The 25,239-nt window shown below is 33.8% G+C and overlaps 2 protein-coding genes and 3 pseudogenes across 2 annotated transcripts in view; 1 reads left to right on the top strand and 4 right to left on the bottom strand.

The window, feature by feature from the left end:
* Positions 689–4,927, bottom strand: LOC110267511 (annotated as a pseudogene).
* LOC107621529 (LRR receptor-like serine/threonine-protein kinase GSO1) lies at positions 7,500–10,931 on the bottom strand. Its single transcript, XM_016323555.2, has 2 exons — positions 10,070–10,931; positions 7,500–9,985 (listed from the first exon to the last, which is right to left on the bottom strand). Exons 1-2 carry the CDS (start codon positions 10,745–10,747, stop codon positions 7,565–7,567), a joined length of 3,099 nt encoding a protein of 1,032 aa, XP_016179041.1. The 5' UTR covers positions 10,748–10,931; the 3' UTR covers positions 7,500–7,564.
* LOC107621532 lies at positions 15,433–18,704 on the bottom strand (annotated as a pseudogene).
* Positions 20,453–25,239, bottom strand: part of LOC107621534 — a 5,211-nt pseudogene continuing 424 nt past the window's right edge.
* LOC110268510 (B3 domain-containing transcription factor VRN1-like) overlaps positions 24,925–25,239 on the top strand; it is a 3,519-nt gene continuing 3,204 nt past the window's right edge. The window contains exon 1 of the mRNA XM_021114753.1: positions 24,925–25,068. Coding sequence (XP_020970412.1) covers positions 24,925–25,068 — 144 coding nt within the window. The remainder of the gene's footprint in view (positions 25,069–25,239) is intronic.

Below are 25,239 nucleotides of genomic sequence, written 5' to 3'. Positions count from 1 at the left end.
AAAATACTTCTAATTATATTATTGGTTAAATAATGATTAAAAATAATAAATTTTATTATTCATATAATATTATTTTTATAAAAAATAGAGTGGCAATATTTTTCACCACGGTAACAATAATGAACATAATGAATCAAGGGTTTTTTTTTATATATATACTTCAAAGCTTACAAGCTTATATTTTCACCACTACTTAATTATTGTATTAAAAAAAGTTTTATTCAATACTCATAATATATTACATAATATTTCTTCATATAATGACCAAATTTATTGCTTATTACTCTCTGCATCATGGCCACTTGTTGCGGTTTGAGTACAATGAAACTTCTCGTTTTCAGGTACAAACATTGAGAAGCCAATTATTCCATCTGTCACTCATGGTTCAGATGGAATGTCTTTTATGATTGAATCATTGTTTCATTTTGCTGATTCAATTGATTGAGATTCTTGTTCTTAATCAGTTTCTTAAAAAGTTTAAACAGGTCTACAATTGATTTTAATACAGATCTTAACGGTGTGTTTGATTATGGTTTTTCTTATTTAATTTCTTCAAAATACAAATTTAGTTAACTTTGTAAGTGTAGTTACATAACAGTTGTGGTATGGTTACTACTGCATTGAATCAAGGTTCAGAGAAAATTATATCAATAGGAATTTAAGAAAATTGCTGCATCAAAAGAGGTGATTAAACATCAAATGACAATCTGTATTACAAATTCATGCATACACATACATTCATACATGCATCAAACATCATTCACTTTACTTAATTTATTTCCACCTTTGATTCTTCAAAATAAAAATAAAAACACACACATGAATACATGATCAAGCAAAAACACGGATTCTCTTCATCATCCATTTCTTCAATTTTGCCATTCTTATTGCAGTTGTGACATAGATCGTGTCGGCTAAATCTTCCACCCATCTGAAGTAAGCATGCCTCCAAGTTTTCTTGAACCACAAAGTCCCAATAACTCCCCAAAACCCAGTTGCAAAGCCAATTGCAATAACAAAGTAAAACAACCACTTTTCCAACTTATCTGTTTTGCTGTCTTCATCTTCAAATTCATTACTCCCTTGAACTTGATGTGAATAACCACATTTGTTGGGTAGAGGAGATCCACAAAGATATGGGTTGCCAGCATAACTCGATGAATCAAAAGTTGGAAACTGGTTTTCTGTGGGAATTGGTCCGGAGAAGTTATTATAGGACAAGTTTAACCGAGTGAGTGATGTTATAGCTGACATGCTGCTTGGAATTGTGCCCCAGAGTTGATTACTTGAAACATCAAAGGATTCAAGTGATCTCATATCCCCTATCTTGTTAGGGATCTTTCCGATCAAATGATTGTTTGATAGATTCAAGCTATGCAATCCGTCGAGCAATGCTATTCCTTTCGGAATGGAGCCAACCAAATTATTCTCGGACAAATCCATGTGGACTACAAGCTTCAAGATTCTTATGTAGTCAAGTTCTCTTCCTTTCACGACTTCTTTGACATCCTCACTTTGCCAATTTTTTACAGGAGGCTCAGGAGCAGGTGCAGTAGGAAGCCAAGCGGGAGCCTCAGCAACAGGTGAAGTAGGAGGCAAAGCAGGAGCCTCAGCAACAGGTGAAGTAGGAGGCAAAGTGGGAACTTGAAGAGTCATTCCTCGAAGATTGCGTATGCACCAAGGTATTGAACCATTTAAATTGTTGCGGGAAAGGTCCAATATTTTAAGTGATGATAGTTCACATATCTGTGAAGGAATGCTACCACTCAACATGTTTTGCCGCAATCTTAGAATTTGTAGTGAAGAAAGCATGTTCGCACTCCATGATAGGATGGTGCCAGAAAGCTGATTCTCTCCGAGATCCATAATCAACAACTGTGTCAAATTTCTCACAGATGCTAGAAACTCTCCTTGAAGATTGTTATTGTTCAAATGCAACCAAAATAGATAGGAAAGATTTCCAAGTGAGCTTGGAACAGGCCCTGAGAGTTTGTTAGATGACAAATTTATTTCTTTCCATGCTTTGTTATCCTTCCAACAATCGGGAATTTTTCAAGATATTCTGTTCTTTGAAAGGTCAAGGATACTCAAGTGCTTATTTTGGCACAATGATTTTGGAATTGAGCCATTTATAAGGTTATTTCCAAGAATCAAGTTCTCCAAATAATGCATTATACCACCAATATGTTTAGGATGTGAGCCACTGATTTGATTATGGGACAAATTGAAATACCAAATGTCTGAGGTAATCAATGGCCAACTCTCTTCCATTGTAATGGTTCCATCCAAATTGTTTGAAGATAGATCCACATACGACAGATCCACAAATTTTTGAAAATCAATACAAATTCTGCCATCTAGCTTATTTCTTGAAAGATCAAGTGTATGCAGGTTTACAACTTGATTGAGTCCCTTAGGAATGGAGCCATTCAAAAAATTATTTGAAAAATTAAGGCTAGTTACACTTACGAGTTGATCAACACTCGTAGGAATGGTTCCTGTCAAATAATTCTTTGAGATATCAATAACTTGTAAATTTACAAGTTGTCCAATATTTTCAGGAATTGTTCCCATTAAAGAATTATTTGAGACATAAAGAGTCTGTAAATTTACAAGTTGTCCAAGATTTTGAGGAATGATTCCCTTCAAATAATTATTTGAGAGATCAAGAAATTGTAACTTTACAAGTTCTCCAATATCTTGAGGAATGGTTCCCATTAAATAATTATTTGAGACATCAAAATGCTGTAAATTTACAAGTTTTTCAAGATTTTGAGGAACGATTCCCTTTAAATAATTATTTGAGACATCAAAAATCTGTAAATTTACAAGTTTTCCAAGATTTTGAGGAATGATTCCCCTTAAATAATTACTTGAGACATCAAAAAGTCGTAAATTTACAAGTTGTCCAAGATTTTGAGTAATGGTTCCATTAAATAAATTTTTCGAAAGATCGACGACCTGTAAATTTACAAGTTGTCCCAATGAATTAGGAAGGTCCCCTTCTAACTTGTTGTTGTATAGATATAAATTTTTCAATTTTAGTAATTTTCCAAAAGAAGAGGGAATGGAACCATAGAAAAAATTATCTTGGAGACAAAGGCTACCCAGATTTTCAAGTTGTCCTAACCAAGATGGCAATTGATCACTAAATCCATTTTGACTCAAGTCAAGATTCTCCAAATCATGTCTAATGCAGGTAGACAAATCATTATTTCCAATGGATATTCGGAGTCTATTTCTTGATAAATCTAACCCTTTTAGGTGACACATATTTTCCAAAATGGAAGAAACGGAATATTCCATTGATGTTAATTTATTACCTGAAAGACTGAGGTAGACAAGTTTCTTTAACTCAATAAACCAAGATGGAATTGAAGTGAAAGAATTGTCAGAAAGGCCAAGGGACTCAATGCTAGTCATATTTTGTAAAGCATTGGGGATTGGACCCTGAAAGTTATTAGATGAAAGATCAAGATGCTTAAGTTTCTCAAATTTGTGTAACCAGAATGGAAGAGAGTCGAAGTTGTTCTCAGAAAGGTTCAAAGATTCAATGGAAGTTGTATTTTGCAAAGCATTTAGAATTGGGGCATGAAGCCCACAATCGGAAAGATCAAGATACTCAAGTTTATTGAAGTTGCCAAGCCAAGATGAAATTGAAAAAAGATCGTTCTGTCGAAGATTAAGATACACAAGAGATGTCATGTTTTGAAAAGCATTTGGACTTGACAGTGTAAGTCGATTGCCGGCAAGACTTAGGAATTGAAGTTTTGGAGCATTGATGGTGTGATCAACCTAAGCGAAGAACAAGAAGCAACTTTGTCATGTCCACAAATTATTAACCATCCAAGCAATAAGTTAGGACAAATACCTGCAACCCATAGTAAATAGAGCTCATGTCGAGGTGCTCTAGCAATGGCAGTTGAGAAATCCAATTGATGTTGCTGGCTGGTGAAAATTCATTCTCACTCAGATCAAGAAAGTGGAGGTTGGTGAGATTTCCAAGATTGCTGGGTATTCTCCCGCCAAAACCAGCATCAGAGAGGGACAAATACCTCAGGCGTTGCATAGAACCAATGAACATCGGTATGGGACTCGGATAGAAGTGATTTCCACTCAAGTCCAAATGAGTCAAGTATTCCAGTTCCAGTAAAGACGAATTAACATTCGTAGCTTCTAATTGTTGATCGATGAAATCGCTACATTCTCTTGATAACAACTCAGCATCTTCTTCCGGCATGTATTCAATTTGTGGCCACACGGATCTCGAGCATTTCAGATAAGGAGAGGCGAGATCAAGCATGACAACATGACCAGTAACATTGTCACAACCGATCCCTTTCCATTGGCAGCAGTCATAGCCATGCCATGAGGAAAGCATGTTTGATGAATCATTCAGGGATGCTTTGAACTTCATAAGAGCTTGCCTCTCTCGTTCAAGACACTGAGGGTGGAGGAGAGTCGTTGAATTCGCACAAATGCATAACTCTGCAATTTCAACAACCACCGCCACAAGTACAAATACTGCGCATGCAGTAACACTTTGGTATCTAACTCTCATTTTCAGTGGAATATAATAGATATTATTGATGATATCTGATTTGTTAGTGCCTTTCACTCCACTCTCTCAATCACATTATATATATACATACTGATCATGAACAAGTCATGAATAAGGATGGTTACTTTCTTGGAAGAAGCACAATGGAAAAATGAACCCAACCTTTATGTTCCAAGACCAAGAGTCAACTCTTGCATGTGTGGTTCGGTCCCTGTCTCCAAGCCTTTGAGGCTACTTTGAACCCTTTGCTCTGTGAGTTTGCAATTATTGGTGGAGTAACAAATACGTGTTGGAAAAAAATGTGTACCAATCTGAGATGGATGTCCCTCTTTCTTTTAATTTTGCATGGGTGTGGTCCCTTAACCCAACGACTCATTGACTCTATCCCCTTTTCTTACTCCTACAACACTCAATGCTTATTTCTGATTCCTTTTTATTTGATCCTTGTGTTTTTCTCAAACTAATAATTTCACTTTTATTTAAGAGATATTATTCTCAATATAAAATACATATAGAACATGATCTTATCAGATTGAGATGTGTCAATGTGAACAGATCAAGTTGAAAGTAGCATCCCTTCAAGATACGCAAAGCCAATGCAAGCACCAAATAATGAAAGGGGAAAAAATGAAAATTGATACATAAAATTTTATTAAAATTAAGTTAAATTACCATGAATAATATACTGTTAATTATAAACTTTTTTGTATCTAACATGAGAAGTTAATTATAAACTTTTAAACTAAAGAAATTTTTATTGAAAATTTGATAAAATTCTAAGAACCTATAATTTATTAAATTTAAATATATAGTTTAATGACTTTGTTACATATGTTGTTCTGTTTTATGCAGAGGCTCTTTAGAACCAATGAACATCGGTATGGGACTCCAACAGAAGTGATTTCCACTCAAGTCCAAATGAGTCAAGTATTCCAATTCCAGCAGCGATGAATTAACAATCCGAGCTTCTAAATATTGATTATGGTCTAAAAGGCCACAGTCGTAGTCGTCACTCATGGATCTCAAGCATTTCACAGAAGGAGAGGCGAGATCAAGCATGACAACGTGACCGGTAACATTGTCACAGCCGATCCCTTTCCATCGGCAGCAGTCATGGCCATGCCATGAGGAAAGCATGTTTGATGAATCATTCAGGGATGCTTTGAACTTCATAAGAGCCTGCCTTTCTCTTTCAAGACATGGAGGGTGGAGGAGAGTCGTTGAATTTGCAGAAATACATAACTCTGCAATTTCAGCCGCCACCACTACAAGTACCAATAGTGCGCATGCAGTAACACTTTGGTATCTAACTCTCATTTTCAGTGGAATATAATAGATATTATTGATGATATCTGATTTGTTTGTGCCTTTCACTCCACTCAACCACATTATATATACATACTGATCATGAACAAGTTATGAATAATGATGGTTACTTTCTTGGAAGAATCATAATGGAAAAATAAACCCAACCTTTACGTTCCAAGACCAAGAGTCAACTCTTGCATGTGTGGTTCGGTCCCTGTCTCCAAGCCTTTGAGGCTACTTTGAACCCTTTGCTCTGTGAGTTTGCAATTATTGGTGGAGTAACAAATACGTGTTGGAAAAAAATGTGTACCAATCTGACATGGATGCCACTCTTTCTTTTCATTTTGCATGTGCATGATCCCTTAACCGACGACTCATTGACTCTATCCCCTCTTCTTACGCCAACAAAACTCAATGCTTATTTCCGATTCCTTTTTATTTGATCCTTGTGTTTTTTTCAAACTAATCATTTCACTTTTATTTAAGAGATATTATTCTCAATATAAAATACATATAGAACATGATCTTATCAGATTCAGATGTGTCAATGAAGCAGATCAAGTTGAAAAGTAGCATTTCTTCAAGATACACAGCCAATGCAAGCACCAAATAATGAAAGGGGGAAAAAATGAAAATTGATACATAAAATTTTATTAAAATTAAGTTAAATTAGCATGAATAATAACATAGAAGGAGCATTTTCGATGGACCAAATTAAATTGAGGTAAACCAATGCTTTCACTTTTAAAATACATAAACAACAATGATAATCATACAAATCATGAAATCAAACCTAGATGATAAATCAGCTTTTGGTAATGCACAATTAAATGAATTTATTATGATATATACGTGTAGAAATATGCATATTCCCATATACAGATTTTAATAGTCTAATAAAAACTGGATATGCAGCATATGTATGCTTTTTCTAAAGTTAGGAATAAGACACAAATCCGCGATCTCTAAATGAGTATATGAATACTATGCCATTTGAACTATAGTTTGTTGGCAAGTTTCCTCTTAATGATTGTGTTCATTACACACTTTTGCATTTCTCATACTGCCTTTATGTTCTTCTTCAAAGAATGTTTCTTTTTCTTTTTCTTTTAACAACACCTGTTGTTACTTGTTAGGAATCTAATCGAAAATTTTTGTATTTAACATAAGAAGTTAATTATAAACTTTTAAACTATAGAGATTTTTTTATTGAAAATTTGATAAAACTCTAAAAACCTATAATTTATTAAATTTAAATAAAATTTCTGATTACTTGATGAAAGATCACTTCAAATCTAACTTTAGAACGAAAAAAGTGTTTGTCCTTTAATAAATCTCTCTTCACACTTCTCATAATTAATATGGTTTACTCATTACACATATACTTTTTATGCCGCAATTCGTTGAAGTGTCTCCAATTTTTTTACTTTAACATCACGCTTTGTATTATTTATACTATTTATTTCAATTTTTGTTTAATGAATTTGTTACATATGTTATTCTATTTTATGCAGAAGCTCTTCAGGAGATTAAACATCAAATGACAATCATTATTTCAAATTCTTTTTTTTTTTTTGGTGACTATCTATATTTCAAATTCGTACATATACATACATATACATCAAACATGTTTCACTTTCTTTAATTTATTACCACGTTTGATTCTTCAAAATAAAAATAAAAACACACACATGATCAAACAACAACACGGTTTCTCATCATCATCATCCACTTCTTCAATTTTGCCATTCTTATTGCGGTTGTGACATAGATCGTGTCGGCTAAATCTTCCACCCATCCGAAGTAAGCATGCCTCCAAGTTCTCTTGAACCACAAAGTGCCAATAACTCCCCAAAACCCAGTTGCATAGCCAATTACAATGACAAAGTAGAACAACCACTTTTCCAACTTATCTAAGTTGCTGTCTTCATCTTCAAATTCAGTGGTCCCATTAACTTGATGTGAATAACCACATTTGTTGGGTAGAAGAAATCCACAGAGATATGGGTTGTCAGCATAACTGGATGGATCATAAGTTAAAAACTGGTTATCTGTGGGAACTGGTCCAGAGAAGTTATTGTGTGACAAGTTTAAATGACTTAGTGATGTTAAAGCTGACATGCTGCTTGGAATTGTGCCCGAGAGTTGGTTACTTGAAACGTCAAAGGATTCAAGTGATATCATATCCCCTATCATGTTAGGGATCTTTCCGATCAAATGATTGTTTGATAGATTCAAGCTATGCAAACCATTGAGCAATGTTATTCCATCTGGAATGGAGCCAACCAAATTATTCTGGGACAAATCCATGATGACTACAAGCTTCAAGATTCTTATGTAGTCAAGTTCTCTTCCTTTTATGACTTCTATGACATCCTCCTCTCGCCAATCAGATTCTCGTCTATTAAACGAATTGCGAGGCTTAGCAGCAGATGAAGTAGGAGACAAAGCGGGAGCCTCAAGAGTCATTCCTCGAAGATTGCCTATGCACCGAGGGATTGAACCATTTAGATTGTTGCGAGAAAGGTCCAAGATTTGAATGGATGATAGTTCACATATCTGTGAAGGAATGCTACCACTTAACCTGTTTTGCCGCAATCTTAGAATTTGTAGTGAAGAAAATGTGTTCGCACTCCATGATGGGATGGTTCCAGAAATTTGATTCTCTCCGAGATCCATAATCAGCAACTGTGACAAATTTCTCATAGATGCTAGAAACTCTCCATGAAGGCTGTTATTGTTCAAATGCAACCATATGAGAGATGAAAGATTCCCAAATGAGCTTGGAAAAGTCCCTGTGAGTTTGTTGGATGACAAATTTATTTCGTCCCATTTTCTGTTATCTTTCCAACAATTGGGGATTTCTCCAGATAGCCTGTTCTTTGAAAGGTCAAGGATACTCAAATCATCAAGTTGGCACAATGATTTTGGAATTGAACCATTTATGAGGTTATTTCCAAGAATCAAGGACCCCAAATTGGGCATTATATGACCAATATGTTCAGGAAGTGAGCCACTGATTTGATTATTTGAGAGTTTCAAATACTCCATTTCTGAGATAATAAAAGGATGACTTTCTTCCACTGTGATGGTTCCATACAAATTGTTTGAAGACAGATCCAGGTATAACAGATTCACAAATTTTTGAAAATCAATACAAATTCTCCCATCTAGTTTATTCCTTGAAAGATCAAGCTCAATAAGATTTACAAGTTGGTTAAGACTTGTAGGTATGAATCCTTTTAAATAATTATTTGACAAATCAAGGTTAGTTAGATTTATAAGTTGACCAAGACTCGAAGGAATGGATCCAGTTAAATAATTATTTGAGACATCAAAAATTTCTAAATTTACAAGTTGCTCAAGATTTTGAGTAATTGTTCCATTAAATGAATTATTTGAAAGATCAACATCACGTAAATTTACAAGTTGTCCTAACCAAGATGGCAAATGGTGGTTAAATTCATTTTGACTCAAGTCAAGATTCTCCAAATCATGTCTAATGCAGGTAGACAAATCATTGTTTCCAATGAATTCTTTTCGGAGTTTGTTTCCTCCTATATTTAATGTTTTCAGGTGACACATATTTTTCAAAATGGATGAAATGGAACATTCCATAGATGTTAATTTATTAAATGAAAGATCGAGGTAGACAAGTTTCTTTAACTCAACAAACCAAGATGGAACTGAAGTAAAAGAGTTGTCAAAAAGGTCAAGGAACTCGATGCTAGTTATATTTTGTAAAGCAACGGGAATTGTACCTTGGAAGTTATTAGATGAAAGAAAAAGATGCTTGAGTTTCTCAAACTTGTGAAACCAGGATGGAAGAGAGTCAAAATGGTTCCGAGAAAGGTCCAAAAATTCAATGGAAGTTGCATTTTGGAAAGCATTTGGAATTGGGCCATGAAGCCCACACCGTGAAAGATCAAGATACTCAAGTTTCTTAAAGTTGCCAAACCAAGATGAAACTGAAGTAAGATTGTTCCAACCAAGATCAAGATGCACAAGAGATGTCATGTTTTGTAAAGCATCCAAATTTGACACACTAAGTCCATTGGCGGCAAGATTTAGGAATTGAAGATTAGGAGCAGTGATGGTGAGATTAATAATATTAACCTGAGGGAGGAAGAAGAAGCAACTTTGTCAAGTCCATGAATTATTAACCATCCAACTATCCAAGTAATAAGTTAGGACAAATACCTGAGACTCATTGTAAATAAAAGAGCCCATCATGTTGAGGTGCTCCAGCAATGGCAGATGAGAAATCCAATTGATGTTGCTGTCTCGTGAAAATTCATTCCAACTCAGATCAAGAAAGTGGAGGTTGGTGAGATTTCCAAGATTGCTGGGTATTCTCCCGCCAAAACGAGCATAAGAGAGGGACAAATACCTGAGGCGTTGCATAGAACCAATGAACATCGGTATGGGACTCAGATAGAAGTCATTTCCACTCAAGTCCAAATGAGTCAAGTATTCCAGTTCCAGCAGCGATGAATTAACATTCCGAGCTTCTAAATATTGATAGCCTAAAAGGTCACAGTTGTCCTCATCATCACTTCTTAACCAATATTCTCCTTCCCACATAGGTCTCCGGCATTTCACATAAGGAGTGGTGAGATCAAGCATGACAACATGACCAGTAACATTATCACAACCGATCCCTTTCCATCGGCAGCAGTCATCGCCATGCCATGAGGAAAGCATGTTTGATGAATCAGTCAGGGATGCTTTGAACTTCACAAGAGCTTGCCTCTCTCTTTCAAGACACGGAGAGTGGAGGAGAGTACTTGAATTTGCACAAATGTCTGCAATTTCAGCCATTACCATCACAAGTACCATTGTTGCGCATGCAGCAACATTTTGGTATCTAATTCCCATTTTCAGTGGAATATAAATAGCTATAATTGATGATATTTAATTTGTTAATGGCTTTCACTCCACTCACTCAACCACATTATATATACATAATCATGATAATGGAATAATCAATCAAACCAACCTTTACGTTCCAAGAGTCTTGAGTATGTGTGGTAAAGTTTTAGTCTCCAATGCTTATCTTAAAAGTCTTGGAGCCATTTTCTAATTATTCCAGGAGTACCAAATACGCATGGAAAAAAGGAGGCCACTCAGATAAAAGACGTCTAAAACGTCTTTTTTTAAAGATGTTTCTATGTTGTGTTTTAATTGGTTTCTGTATAATTTATTCGGTGTTCCTTTTATGTTGAATTTTGATTTATTTGATTCTCATTTAAATTAATCACTACATAAGTTAAAGTTCTGTTTTGAAATTATATTCGAGCTTTAATCTGATTTTTAAAGTTTCAATTTACTATTTTACTTAGTTTGATTTTTTAACTTAGGTATCCGTGACTCATATTAGGGTTTTAAGTGTTTAGTTGAAAAAAAAATAAGGTAAAAAAAAATTTCAATTGTCACATCAAATAGTCGCTAGAATGTATAATGTAGCAGTCGTTAGTCCATCTCAGCATGTCGTTAACAATTTTGTGAGACAGTGACAAAAATAAGATTAGGAACCAATGTGAGTCATAACTATTAAGTTGGGAGACTAAATTAAGTAAATCGAAATTTTTGAAATTAGATTGAAACATAGTTGTTAGAACCGAACCAGTGATCGAACCGGTCAAGCTACTGGTTCACTGGTTTATTGGTTCAACCGATAAATCACTAGTTGAACTGATAAAACCGATCTCACGTAAATATAAAATATAAAATAGTTAAAAACTTAAAATTAAAATTTGAAATACATATCTTCATTAACATTTTATGAAGAATCAAGTCTCAACTTCTAAAAATAACTAATATAAAAAAACCATAAAATTTTAATACTACAATGGTATCTTATTTTGACACAATAAAAAAATAATTAATTCACAAAGCCTATCATCTAACTATAATATCAGTAGATTTTAACACTAACACCAAAACAAATAACTTTAATCACAATACTAACAATAAAATAGATCAAGTAAATTAATAAATTTTTAGTGAAATTTATATTTATATTAATAATGGTATATAATTAAAATATAATTAATTTTAAAAATAGAAAAAACAAAAATTAAATTAAATTAGATATTTATGTATATTATATAATTAGTATTTGTCAAATACAATACTTAGAAGTGCAATGGCTAAGTGGCAAGCAGAGGTTGCTTTTGCTCCAAGGTTCTTTGTTCGAGACCTTGTGGAGACATTTTAAAAAAGTAAATAATCTTTTAAAAAAAATCTAATAGTTAATCTATTACCTTTTTTGTTTTAGTCTAAATTAAATATTTTTTATTGTTTTTGGAAAGAAAATCTTTTGAGGAATTTAATAATATGTGATAAAGAACACCGAATAAATTATACAAAAATCAATTAAAACACAACATAAAAACATCTTTAAAAAAGACATTTTACGCGTCTTTATCTGAGTGGCCTCCTGAAAAAAAATGTATCAATTTGCTCTAATTCTTTGTTATATCCTTGTCACTCTTTAAATCTATATGTAGATGTTTTTGACATGATATGCATTTTTTCCTTCCTTAGCTTCATAAACACGGCAAAACAAAGTATGTAGCAATCAGATATGGATTCCATGCCACTCTCTCATTAATGTATGAAAATTATATATAAACTAGCGAGAGATAGTATATGAAAAATTCATAAATATTAGCTCAAAATTATTTATATTAGAACTCAAATATCATTTGCAAAATTGAAAGTAATCAAGAGAAGTTTTGGATTGTGTACAAGATTCTATAATTAATAATGCAACAAAAATAATGAACGTAAATTTATTATTATATTAAAAGCAATTATTTAATACTCATGATATAGTAAATCATATTTCTTCATATAATATACCAAATTTCTTGTATTTTTGTGTTGTTGTTGTTATTATTATTACTAAAATGAGACCCGCGCGATGCGCGGGACGATAAATAATGATAATATATAATAAATATTAAAAATTGTTATGTTTTGTAGAAATAAATTAAATATGTGTAAATTGAAGTTAAATATAAAAGATGTTTTATTTTAAATAATTTGTAATACAAAAGATTTGGATGTTGGAGTTGTACAAAGTGACATTTTTATTTGGTGGTTTGATTTTTGCATTTGTTTTAGTTGATGGACTTAGTCATCTTATGTGGCGCTCGTCCTCCTTTTTTTTGTTGGTTGTTAGAGTTTGTGCTTTCTTCTTTTTGTCGTAGGTTCTTGCGAAGAGTTCTTTATGAATTGTTGAGTTTGATGCACTTTTTATTGTGTTATTTGGTTCCATCTTTGTATGTATGTTCTTCTTCCGAACATGTGTCTTGAATTTGTATGGTTTTCTTTCTCCTTAATCTCTTGATGAGGTGGTGCTTCAATGTCATTATTTTTCTGAAATGTCATTAGATTTGAAGCAGTTGTGCCCAATAAGTTTTTTTGCATCGCCATCAAATAGTACAAAAGTTATTGTAACACTTTGATCTAAAACCTTTAATTGAATTCTGAACCTAAAATAATATTGGGCTAGCAACTAATAATTTGATAGATGAGATTATGAAAAGTATATAGAGTTACCTTATTGTTGGATATTGTGGTGTTTGATTACATGTGCCGCAAATGAAGTTGTTTCTTTTTTTTATATGCTTTCTTTTGACACTTTTTACATTTAACATAGTTCCATCCTAATTTGTCATCAATTTCGTTTATAGTTGCTAAAATTGTGAAGATCTTTTCCTATTTTAATATTCAATTTATGTTATTATTAGGTATATGGTATTTGAGTAAGTATGAATGTACGATGCATGTTGTGATTTTTTGTTTTGTCATACCTAATCATCAGATTCTCATTGCATGGCCATTAGATCTTGGATAGTTATTCGATTTGTAATCGTTCTGCTCTGAAAGAATGATGCTCTATTGAGTAACTTTGAGATGTGCAGTTCGAAAATAAATTTTTTGTGTTAAATTCGATGTTATGTGAAGGAATAGTAATAAGAGACTTATATATATAGTTTAAATGGTATGGAATTTAAATACGTATAACATAAAATTTATTATGATTAATAATATTATTATGACATTTGTAATATGGATGTTTATTACCTTAGTGAGTTATTTATAAAAATTAATAAATTAATTGTTGCGGTTATAAATTTATTATATTGTTTATAACGGTAAGATATAATAAATATAGGAATATGAATTCAATGTATTTGGAGGTTACAAATTTATTGGATTCTATTTTTTAGTTTTTTATTTGTATATTTTTTTTGCTAATTTAAAAATAATAGTTGATTTGGCAAGAATTGAGTGGTTGATTCTAACCAAATAATAATTATTCTAAAATTGGCAATGCAATTGACATAGTCAATGGCCTAAATTTATGGAGTTGCGGTCAACATAATTATTGTAATAATTATATATTTAGATTTGTATCCATGCATGATGCATTTTATAAATTTATGGAGTTGCGATCAACATAATTATTGTAATAATTATATATTTAGATTTGTATCCATGCATGATGCATCTTATATGTACAAATATACGCAACAAAAGCTAAAAGTTAAATATTTTTAGTAAAAAAAAAAAGAAAATAGTTAATTAGTGTTTTGAGATAAACATGCATGCATGATGTATCTTATATACTACGAATTTATCTAATATAAAAATGTATGTCTAATATCATATATTTTTTGGTTTCGTTATGATACTCTTTTAATAAATTTGTTTTTTTTTTAGTTTTCAAATATTTTTTTTAAAATTTATATTGGTAAAATAAAATAGAATTTGTTTTTAATAATAAGTAAAAACTACAATAATAGTTCTTTGTAGCTAGTGCTACTTCTAAAAATTAAAATGATTATTTTTTTGTTACCAAAGATAAAGACTTGAATTCGCGACCAATATGGGAGATTATGCCATGTGAGGTATAATTCATTGGTAAAAATTAAAATGATTTTACTAAACATAATTATAAAAATAAAATATAATTTTTATTTTTTAAACTTTTAATTTATAAATTAATTGTTGCGATTATAAATTTATTGTATTGTTTATAACGGTAAGATATAATAAATATAGAAATATGAATTCAATATATTTGGAGGTTACAAATTTATTGGATTCTATTTTTTAGTTTTTTATTTGTATATTTTATTTTTTTGTTGATTTGAAAATAATAGTTAATTTAGCAAGAATTAAGTGGTTGATTCTAAAGTTGTGCCAAGTAAGCAATATTACTGACATGGCAATAGTAGGAGAAAAAAATGTCTCAAAAATAATGTGGTGCATGCTTATGTATCTATTTTTATATATTAAGAATATATGTTTTTTGCTGCAATTCGTTGAATTGTCTCCAATTTTTTTAATTTTACATCATGAATCTATATCTATACTATTTATTTCAATTTTTCTTTAATGACTTTGTTATTAGCTATGTTGTTCTTTTTATGCAGAGGCTCCTCAGGAGATTAAACATCAAATGGCAATCTCTACTAAAAATTCGTACATATCCATACATCAAACATGTTTCACTTTCCTTAATTTATTGCTACGTTTGATTCTTCAAAATAAAAATAAAAACACACACATGATCAAACAACAACACGGTTTCTCATCATCATCATCCAGTTCTTCAATTTTGCCATTCTTATTGCAGTTGTGACATAGATCGTGTCGGCTAAATCTTCCACCCATCTGAAGTAAGCATGCCTCCAAGTTTTCTTGAACCACAGAGTCCCAATAACTCCCCAAAACCCAGTTGCAAAGCCAATTGCAATCACAAAGTAGAACAACCACTTTTCCAACTTATCTAAGTTGCTGTCTTCATCTTCAAATTCAGTGCTCCCATTAACTTGATGTGAATAATCACATTTGTTGGGTAGAAGAAATCCACAGAGATATGGGTTGTCAGCATAACTGGATGGATCATAAGTTAAAAACTGGTTATCTGTGGGAATTGGTCCAGAGAAGTTATTGTGTGACAAGTTTAAATGACTTAGTGATGTTAAAGCTGACATGCTGCTTGGAATTGTGCCCCAGAGTTGGTTACTTGAAACGTCAAAGGATTCAAGTGATCTCATATTCCCAATCATGCTAGGGAGCTCTCCTATCAAATGATTGTTTGATAGATTCAAGCCATGCAATCCATCAAGTGATGTTATTCCTTTTGGAATGGAGCCAACCAAATTATTCTTGGACAAGTCCATGATGACTACAAGATCCAAGATCTTTTTATAGTCAAGTTCTCTTCCTTTCATGAATTCAACGACTTCCTCAGCTTGCCACTCATCCGTTGAAGCCACAGCCACCGAGAGTTCCTTTCATGAATCCCGAGAGTTCATTGAATGACAAATTTATTTCTTCCCATTTTTGGTTATCCTTCCAACAATTTGGAATTTCACCAAATAATCTGTTGTTTGAAAGGTCAAGGATTTCCAGCTGGTCATTTTGGCACAATGAATTGGGAATTGAACCATTTATGAGGTTATTTCCAAGACGCAAGTTCACCAAATTGGGCATTATATGACCAATATGTCCAGGGAGTGAACCACTGATTTGATTATGGGAGAAATTCAAATACAACATTTTTGAGAAAATCAAAGGCTGACTTTCTTTCATTGTAATGGTTCCATCCAACTTGTTTGAAGACAGATCCAGGTATGATAGATTCACAAGTTTTTGAAAATCAATACAAATTTTCCCATCTAGTTTATTCCTTGAAAGATCAAGCCAACTAAGATTTACAAGCTGGTTAAGACTTGTAGGGATGATTCCTTTTAAATTATTATTTGACAAATCAAGGTTAGTTAGATTTATAAGTTGACCAAGACTCGAAGGAATGGATCCAGTTAGATAATTATTTGAGACATCAAAATGTTGTAAATTTACAAGTTGCTCAAGATTTTGGGTAATCGTTCCATTAAATAAATTATTTGAAAGATCGACCACCTGTAAATTTACAAGTTGTCCCATGAAATCAGGAAGGTCCCCTTCTAACTTGTTGTTGGATAGATATAATTTTTTCAATTTCAGTAATTTTCCAAAAGAAGAGGGAATGGGACCATAGAAAAAATTATCTTCGAAATCAAGTTTGCCTAGATTTTTAAGTTGTCCTAACCAAGATGGCAAATGGTGGTTAAATTCATTTTCACTCAAGTCAAGATTCTCCAAATCATGTCTAATGCAGGTAGACAAATCATTGTTTCCAATGAATTCTTTTCGGAGTTTGTTTCCTCCTATATTTAATGTTTTCAGGTGACACATATTTTTCAAAATGGATGAAATGGAACATTCCATAGATGTTAATTTATAAATGAAAGATCGAGGTAGACAAGTTTCTTTAACTCAACAAACCAAGATGGAACTGAAGTAAAAGAGTTGCTAGAAAGGTCAAGGGACTCAATGCTAGTCATATTTTGTAAAGCATCCGGAATTGTATCTTGGAAGTTATTAGATGAGAGAAAAAGAAGCTTGAGTTTCTCAAACTTGTGAAACCAGAATGGAAAGGAGTCGAAGTTGTTTTCAGAAAGGTCCAAAAATTCAATGAAAGTTGCATTTTGGAAAGCATTTGGAATTGGGCCATGAAGCCCACGCTCTGAAAGACAAAGATACTCAAGTTTCTTGAAGTTGCCAAACCAACATGGAATTGAAGTAATATTGTTGCCACCAAGATCAAGATGCACAAGAGATGTCATGTTTTGTAAAGCATCCAAATTTGACACACTAAGTCCATTGGCGGCAAGACTTAGGAATTGAAGTTTAGGAGCAGTGATGGTGAGATTAATAATATTAACCTGAGCGAGGAAGAACAAGAAGCAGCTTTGTCAAGTCCACAAATTATTAACCGTCGAAGTAATTAGTTAGGACAACAGATAGAGATAACGGAAGCATGTTTAAATACCTGAAATGTATCGTAAGCATAGCTCATGTCGAGGTGTTCCAGCAATGGCAGTTGAGAAATCCAATTGATGTTGCTGTCTGGTGAAAATCCATTCCCACTCAGATCAAGAAAGTGGAGGTTGGTGAGATTTCCAAGATTGCTGGGTATTCTCCCGCCAAAACCAGCATCAGAGAGGGACAAATACCTGAGGCGTTGCATAGAACCAATGAACATGGGTATGTGACTCCCATAGAAGGTATTTCCAGTCAAGTCCAAATGAGTCAAGTATTCCAGTTCCAGCAGTGACGAATTAACATTCGTAGCTTCTAAATATTGATAGTCTAAAAGGTCACAGTCGTAGTCGTCACTCATGGATCTCCAGCATTTCAAATAAGGAGGGGTGAGATCAAGCATGACAACATGACCAGTAACATTATCACAACCGATCCCTTTCCATCGGCAGCAGTCATCGCCATGCCAGGAGGAAAGCAAGTTTGATGGATCATTCAGGGATGCTTTGAACTTCACAAGAGCTTGCCTCTCTCTTTCAAGACATGGAGAGTGCAGAGTAGTACTTGAATTTGCACAAATACATAACTCTAGAATTTCGGCCACCACCACCACAAATACCACTACTGCACATGTTATTTGGTATCTAATTCCCATTTTGAGAGAAAGAAACAACTACTGGAAATAATAATAGTTTGTTGATGGCTTTTCCACTCACTCAACCATATTATATATACATACTGACCAGCAAGCTAAGTCATAAATAAATCATGAATAATTTCGTGGAAGCATAATGGAAGAATCAACCCAAGAGTCTCCAATGCTTAAAGTCTTTCTAGTCTCTATCAATTTTAATCACTCCACAGTGAACCACAATATTATTAATTTATTATATGTGGAAGATCGATCAGAGTTTCCGATACATTATATTATTCCTGGAGTAACAAATACTTTTGGGGGAAAAAAATGTGTACCAATTTTGTCCAATTCTTTGCTGAATCCTTGTCACTCTTCAAATGAATACATACCATATATTTTAATTTTCCTTTCTTTCTCTTCTGCATGGTCCCTTAAGTCAATGACTCTATTGCCTTTTGTTACGCCAGCAAGATTCAATGCTTAATTTCCTTTTAATTTGATCTTTGTGTTACTTTCAAATTGATGATGCCACTATATTTAGGAGACATTATTCTCGATATAAAATGCATTTACGACTAGATCTTATCAACTTGAGATGTCATCATTTGAAAATATCAAATTGAAAGTATCATTCCTTCTAGATAGCCATAGTCAATGCTATCAGGAAATTATTATTGTCAAGGTCCAAGAACTTGCATCCTAATAATTAAAACCAGATTAGTCCGGAAATTATTATTGTCAATGTCCAAGAACTTGCATCCTAACAAAAACTAGATTAGTTTAGGATTGCGTATAAGATTATTTAATTAATAATACAATAAAAACGAGTAAATACTCATCCGACCATGACCATTTACTTGTTATAGAATGAATGCTAACAAAATTAAATCAATAGTCTCTGCTCTCTGCTGAAACCAGCAACTATATTGAATTAGATATGTAGAGTTACATAACAATTGTGGTATGGCTATTGCTGTATTAAATCAAGGATCAGAGCAAATGAATCAACAGGAGTTTAAGAAAATGGTGCATCAAAAGTGGTGAATTGCAGAAAGGGAGCTATTAACAATTTAACTCAACTTCTCTACTACTATATAAAGGTGTTGGCTACTTGGCAGAGTTTAACTGCCATGCCTTGCCATTGTACTGAAATTTAACCTGTTTTGAAAATAACATGGATGGGAATATTCCTTCCACGATTTATCTTACATTTTCTAAGAATGTTTCTTTTTCTCTTTAACAACACCTGTTGTTACTTGTTAGGAATCTATTAGAAAATTTATATAACATGAGAATTGTTACGATGGGTAACCGGAGATTAATGAGTTGGATTAGTTTGGCTGGCCCAATCGTCTAAATGAGGAAGTATCCGAATGGGTCTGTGATCCACGGCCCCGTCCGACTTCAGTGTGAGAGAATGGGGGTGGTACCTGCAAAGACACTCCGATGCCAAAGTCAGCAAAGGGAGCAAAACAGGTCTAGAGAGTATTGGGCTTAGAGATACCTGAAGAGTGTCAGTATATTTATAGCGGTGAGCCAATAACCACCGTTGAAGTAGTTCCACCTTTTAAGGTGGATAACCGTCCCTTTATCTTAGGGAAGTTGGGATATGGCTCCTGGAAGTGGGTTGAGAAATCTTAGGGGCAGTTACTCACTTGACTGAGTGTTTATCTGCCAGCTAATCTTCGTCCCCGACTTCTTTAGAGCAAGTCGTAATGGGAACCGACTTCTTTAGGGGAAAGTCGGTGTGGAATGAGGCTCAATCCTTTGGACTGGGTCTTTTCGTTTGGACCTGGGCCTTAGTGTTGGGCCAGGGTATGAACAAGAATATAAATATAAAATTTTAAACTACAAAGATTTTTTATTAAAAATTTGATAAAATAGTAAGAACCTATAACTTAATTAAATCTTAAGTAAATTTCCTCTTACTTGATTGAAAGATCACTTCAATTTTTTACTTTAATATCATGAATCTATATTTATACTATTTATTTCAAATTTTCTTTAATGACTTTGTTATTAGTTGTGTTCTTCTGTTTATGCAGAGGTTCTTCAGGAGATTAAACATCAAATAACAATCTCTATTACAAATTCGTACATATACATACATCAAACATCTCTCACTTTCCTTTATTTATTACAACTTTTGATTCTTTAAAATAAAAATAAAAACACACACATGATCAAACAACAACACGGTTTCTCATCATCATCCACTTTTTCAGTTTTGCCATTTTTATTGCAGTTGTGACATAGATCGTGTCAGCTAAATCTTCCACCCATCTGAAGTAAACATGCCTCCAATTTTTCTTGAACCACAGAGTCCCAATAACTCCCCAAAACCCAGTTGCAAAGCCAATTGCAATGACAAGGTAGAACAACCACTTTTCCAACTTATCTAAGCTGTTGTCTTCATCTTCAAATTCACTGGTCCCATTTACTTGATGTGAATAACCGCATTTGTTGGGTAGAGGAGATCCACATAGATATGGGTTGCCAGCATAACTCGATGAATCATAAGTCAAAAACTGGTTATCTGTAGGAATTGGTCCAAAGAAGTTATTGTATGACAAGTTTAAATGACTTAGTGATGTTAAAGCTGACATGCTGCTTGGAATTGTACCCGAGAGTTGGTTACATGAAACATCAAAGGATTCAAGTGATGTCATATCCCCTATCATGTTAGGGATCTTTCCGATCAAATGATTGTTTGATAGATTCAAGCTATGCAATCCATTGAGCAATGTTATTCCTTCTGGAATTGAGCCAACCAAATTATTCTCGGACAAGTCCATCATGACTACAAGCTTCAAGATTTTTATATAGTCAAGTTCTCTTCCTTTCGTGACTTCTATGACATCCTCCGTTTGCCAATCAGATTTTGGTGGAAAAGCAAAACCTCCAGCAATAGATGAAGTAGGAGATAAAGCGGGAGCCTCAAGAGTCATTCCTCGAAGATTGCCTATGCACCGAGGTATTGAACCATTTAAATTGTTGCGAGAAAGGTCCAAGATTTTAATGGATGATAGTTCACATATCTGCGAAGGAATGCTGCCACTTAACCTGTTTTGCCGCAATCTTAGAATTTGTAGTGAAGAAAATGTGTTAGCACTCCATAATAGGATGGTGCCAGAAAGTTGATTCTCTCCGAGATCCATAATCAACAACTGTGACAAATTTCTCATAGATGCTAGAAACTCTCCATGAAGGCTGTTATTGTTCAAATGCAACCATGAGAGAGAGGAAAGATTCCCAAATGAGCTTGGAACAGCCCCTGAGAGTTTGTTGGATGACAAATTTATTTCTTCCAATGCTTTGTTATCTTTCCAACAATTGGGGATTTTACCAGATAGTCTGTTCTTTGAAAGGTCAAGGATACTCAAATCATCAACTTGGCACAATGATTTTGGAATTGAACCATTTATGAGGTTATTTCCAAGAATCAAGAACCCCAAATTGGGCATTATATGACCAATATGTTCAGGAAGTGAGCCACTGATTTGATTATGTGAGAGATTCAAATACTCCATTTCTGAGATAATAAAAGGATGACTTTCTTCCACTGTGATGGTTCCATACAAATTGTTTGAAGACAGATCCAGGTATGATAGATTCACAAATTTTTGAAAATCAATACAAATTCTCCCATCTAGTTTATTCCTTGAAAGATCAAGCACAATAAGATTTACAAGTTGGTTAAGACTTGTAGGTATGATTCCTTTTAAATAATTATTTGACAAACGAAGGTTAGTTAGATTTATAAGTTGACCAAGACTCGAAGGAATGGATCCAGTTAGATAATTATTTGAGACATCAAAAATTTTTAAATTTACAAGTTGCTCAAGATTTTGAGTAATTGTTCCATTAAATGAATTATTTGAAAGATCGACTACCTGTAAATTTACAAGTTGTCCCATGAAATCAGGAAGGCCCCTTCTAACTTGTTGTTGAATAGATATAAAATTTCCAATTTCAGTAATTTTCCAAAAGAAGAGGGAATGGGACCATAGAAAAAATTATCTTGGAGATCAAGATTGCCTAGATTTTCAAGTTGTCCTAACCAAGATGGTAAATGATCATTAAATTCATTTTCACTCAAGTCAAGATTCTCCAAATCATGCCCAATGCAGGTAGATAAATCAGTGTTTCCAATAGATTCTTTTTGGAGTTTGTTTCTTCCTATATTTAATGTTTTCAGGTGACACATATTTTTCAAAATGGATGAAATGGAACATTCCATAGATGTTAATTTATTAAATGAAAGATCGAGGTAGACAAGTTTCTTTAACTCAATAAACCAAGATGGAACTGAAGTAAAAGAGTTACTAGAAAGGTCAAGGGATTCAATGCTAGTCATATTTTGTAAAGCAACCGGAATTGTACCTTTGATGTTATTAAATGAGAGAAAAAGATGCTTGAGTTTCTCAAACTTGTGAAACCAGGATGGAAGAGAGTCAAAATTGTTCCGAGAAAGGTATAAAAATTCAATGAAAGTTGCATTTTGGAAAGTATTTGGAATTGGGCCATAAAGCCCACACCCTGAAAGATCAAGATACCCAAGTTTCTTGAAGTTGCCAAACCAAGATGGAATTGAAAAAAGATGGTTCCAACGAAGATCAAGATGCACAAGAGATGTCGTGTTTTGTAAAGCATCCAAATTTGACACACTAAATCCAATGTCGGCAAGACTTAGGAATTGAAGTTTAGGAGCACTGATGGTGAGATTAGTAATATTAACCTGAGCAAGGAAGAACAAGAAGCAGCTTTGTCAAGTCCACAAATTATTAACCGTCGAAGTAATAAGTTAGGACAACAGATAGATATAACGGAAGCATGTTTAAACACCTGAACTCCATCGTAAGCCTGGTTCATGTCGAGGTGCTCTAGCAATGACAGTTGAGAAATCCAATTGATATTGCTGTCTGGTGAAAATCCATTAAAACTCAGACGAAGAAAGTGGAGGTTGGAGAGATTTCCAAGATTGCTGGGTATTCTCCCGCCAAAACCAGCTTCAGAGAGGGACAAATACCTGAGGCGTTGCATAGAACCAATGAACATGGGTATGGGACTCCGATAGAAATCATTTCCACTCAAGTCCAAATGAGTCAAGTATTCCAGTTCCAGCAGCGATGAATTAACATTCCGAGCTTCTAAATATTGATAGCCTAAAAGGTCACAGTTGTCCTCATCATCACTTCTTAACCAATATTCTCCTTCCCACATAGGTCTCCGGCATTTCACATAAGGAGTGGTGAGATCAAGCATGACAACATGACCAGTAACATTATCACAACCGATCCCTTTCCATCGGCAGCAGTCATCGCCATGCCATGAGGAAAGCATGTTTGATGAATCAGTCAGGGATGCTTTGAACTTCACAAGAGCTTGCCTCTCTCTTTCAAGACACGGAGAGTGGAGGAGAGTACTTGAATTTGCACAAATGTCTGCAATTTCAGCCATTACCATCACAAGTACCATTGTTGCGCATGCAGCAACATTTTGGTATCTAATTCCCATTTTCAGTGGAATATAAATAGCTATAATTGATGATATTTAATTTGTTAATGGCTTTCACTCCACTCACTCAACCACATTATATATACATAATCATGATAATGGAATAATCAATCAAACCAACCTTTACGTTCCAAGAGTCTTGAGTATGTGTGGTAAAGTTTTAGTCTCCAATGCTTATCTTAAAAGTCTTTGGAGCTATTCTCTCTCAGTTTCTAATTATTCCAGGAGTACCAAATACGCATGGAAAAAAATGTATATCAAATTTGTCTATTCTTTGCTATATCCTTGTCACTCTTTAAATCAATACGTAGATGTTTTTGACATGATTTGTATTTATTTTTTTCCTTCCTTGATAAACACGAGAAAACAAAGTATGTAGCAATCAGAGATGGATGCCACTCTTTCGTTAAACTTTTTTTTATTTTTTTAATAGCAATGAATGAAGATATTCTATTATGATACGACTATGCTACGTGTACACCAAAATCAGTCACCAAAGTCAGCTACTAGTATAAAATATGTTAGAATATAAATACACATTGAAAATAAAAAAAACTATACATGTATTTATATACAAAATACATTGGTGGCTGATTTTAGTATACGAATAGCATTTTTTATTATGATACTCTCAAGATACCAACAATAAGGAAGATAAATGATCAAGTTGAAAGTAGCATTCGTCCTTCAAGATGGGAATAGCTAATGCAAGCAGAAAGTATTATCAAGGAAGGGAGCAAAGAAGAGACGGATGAGAGATGGAGCAGCATGGGGCACATGATCTGGGATATATGGAAGACGAGAAATGTAGCAATATTTCACAATCTAAAACCAGATCCTCTAAGCACTATAATCCAAGCTAGAGTACAAGAAAGGCAGGGATACCACAGAGCAAATAGAATCAAAGGCAGTTAAAAGAGGAAGCATACCAGTAAAGTGGAGGCCACCGCCCAAAGAATGGCTCAAGATCAACACAGATGCAGCGTTCTCAGAGCACAGCAAAACAGGGGTGATGGTTGCAGTAATCAGGGATGACAGTGGTTCAGTAAAAGGTGGAACTGCAAGAAAAATCAGGGCAAGCTCAGCTCACACGATAACAAATCTAATGAAGACAGGGAATCTTCAGTTAAGCTGGAGCACGAATCCGCCTTACCAGGTCAGGAAACTCATCAATGAAGAGAAGCCAAGGAGAACTCCTCCCATTAGCAGAGACACCAACTTGACAGGGAAGCGCCAGAGCCACTAAGGCCAACCTGCTTGAAGACAAATGGCAAAATGAAGGATAAATAAAGTAAAATATACAAAACAAATATATATATATATATAT

The sequence above is a fragment of the Arachis ipaensis genome, chromosome B10, assembly GCF_000816755.2.
Source record: "Arachis ipaensis cultivar K30076 chromosome B10, Araip1.1, whole genome shotgun sequence".
NCBI classification, from domain to species: Eukaryota; Viridiplantae; Streptophyta; class Magnoliopsida; order Fabales; family Fabaceae; genus Arachis; species Arachis ipaensis.
This window is presented reverse-complemented; position numbering and strand designations above follow the sequence as displayed.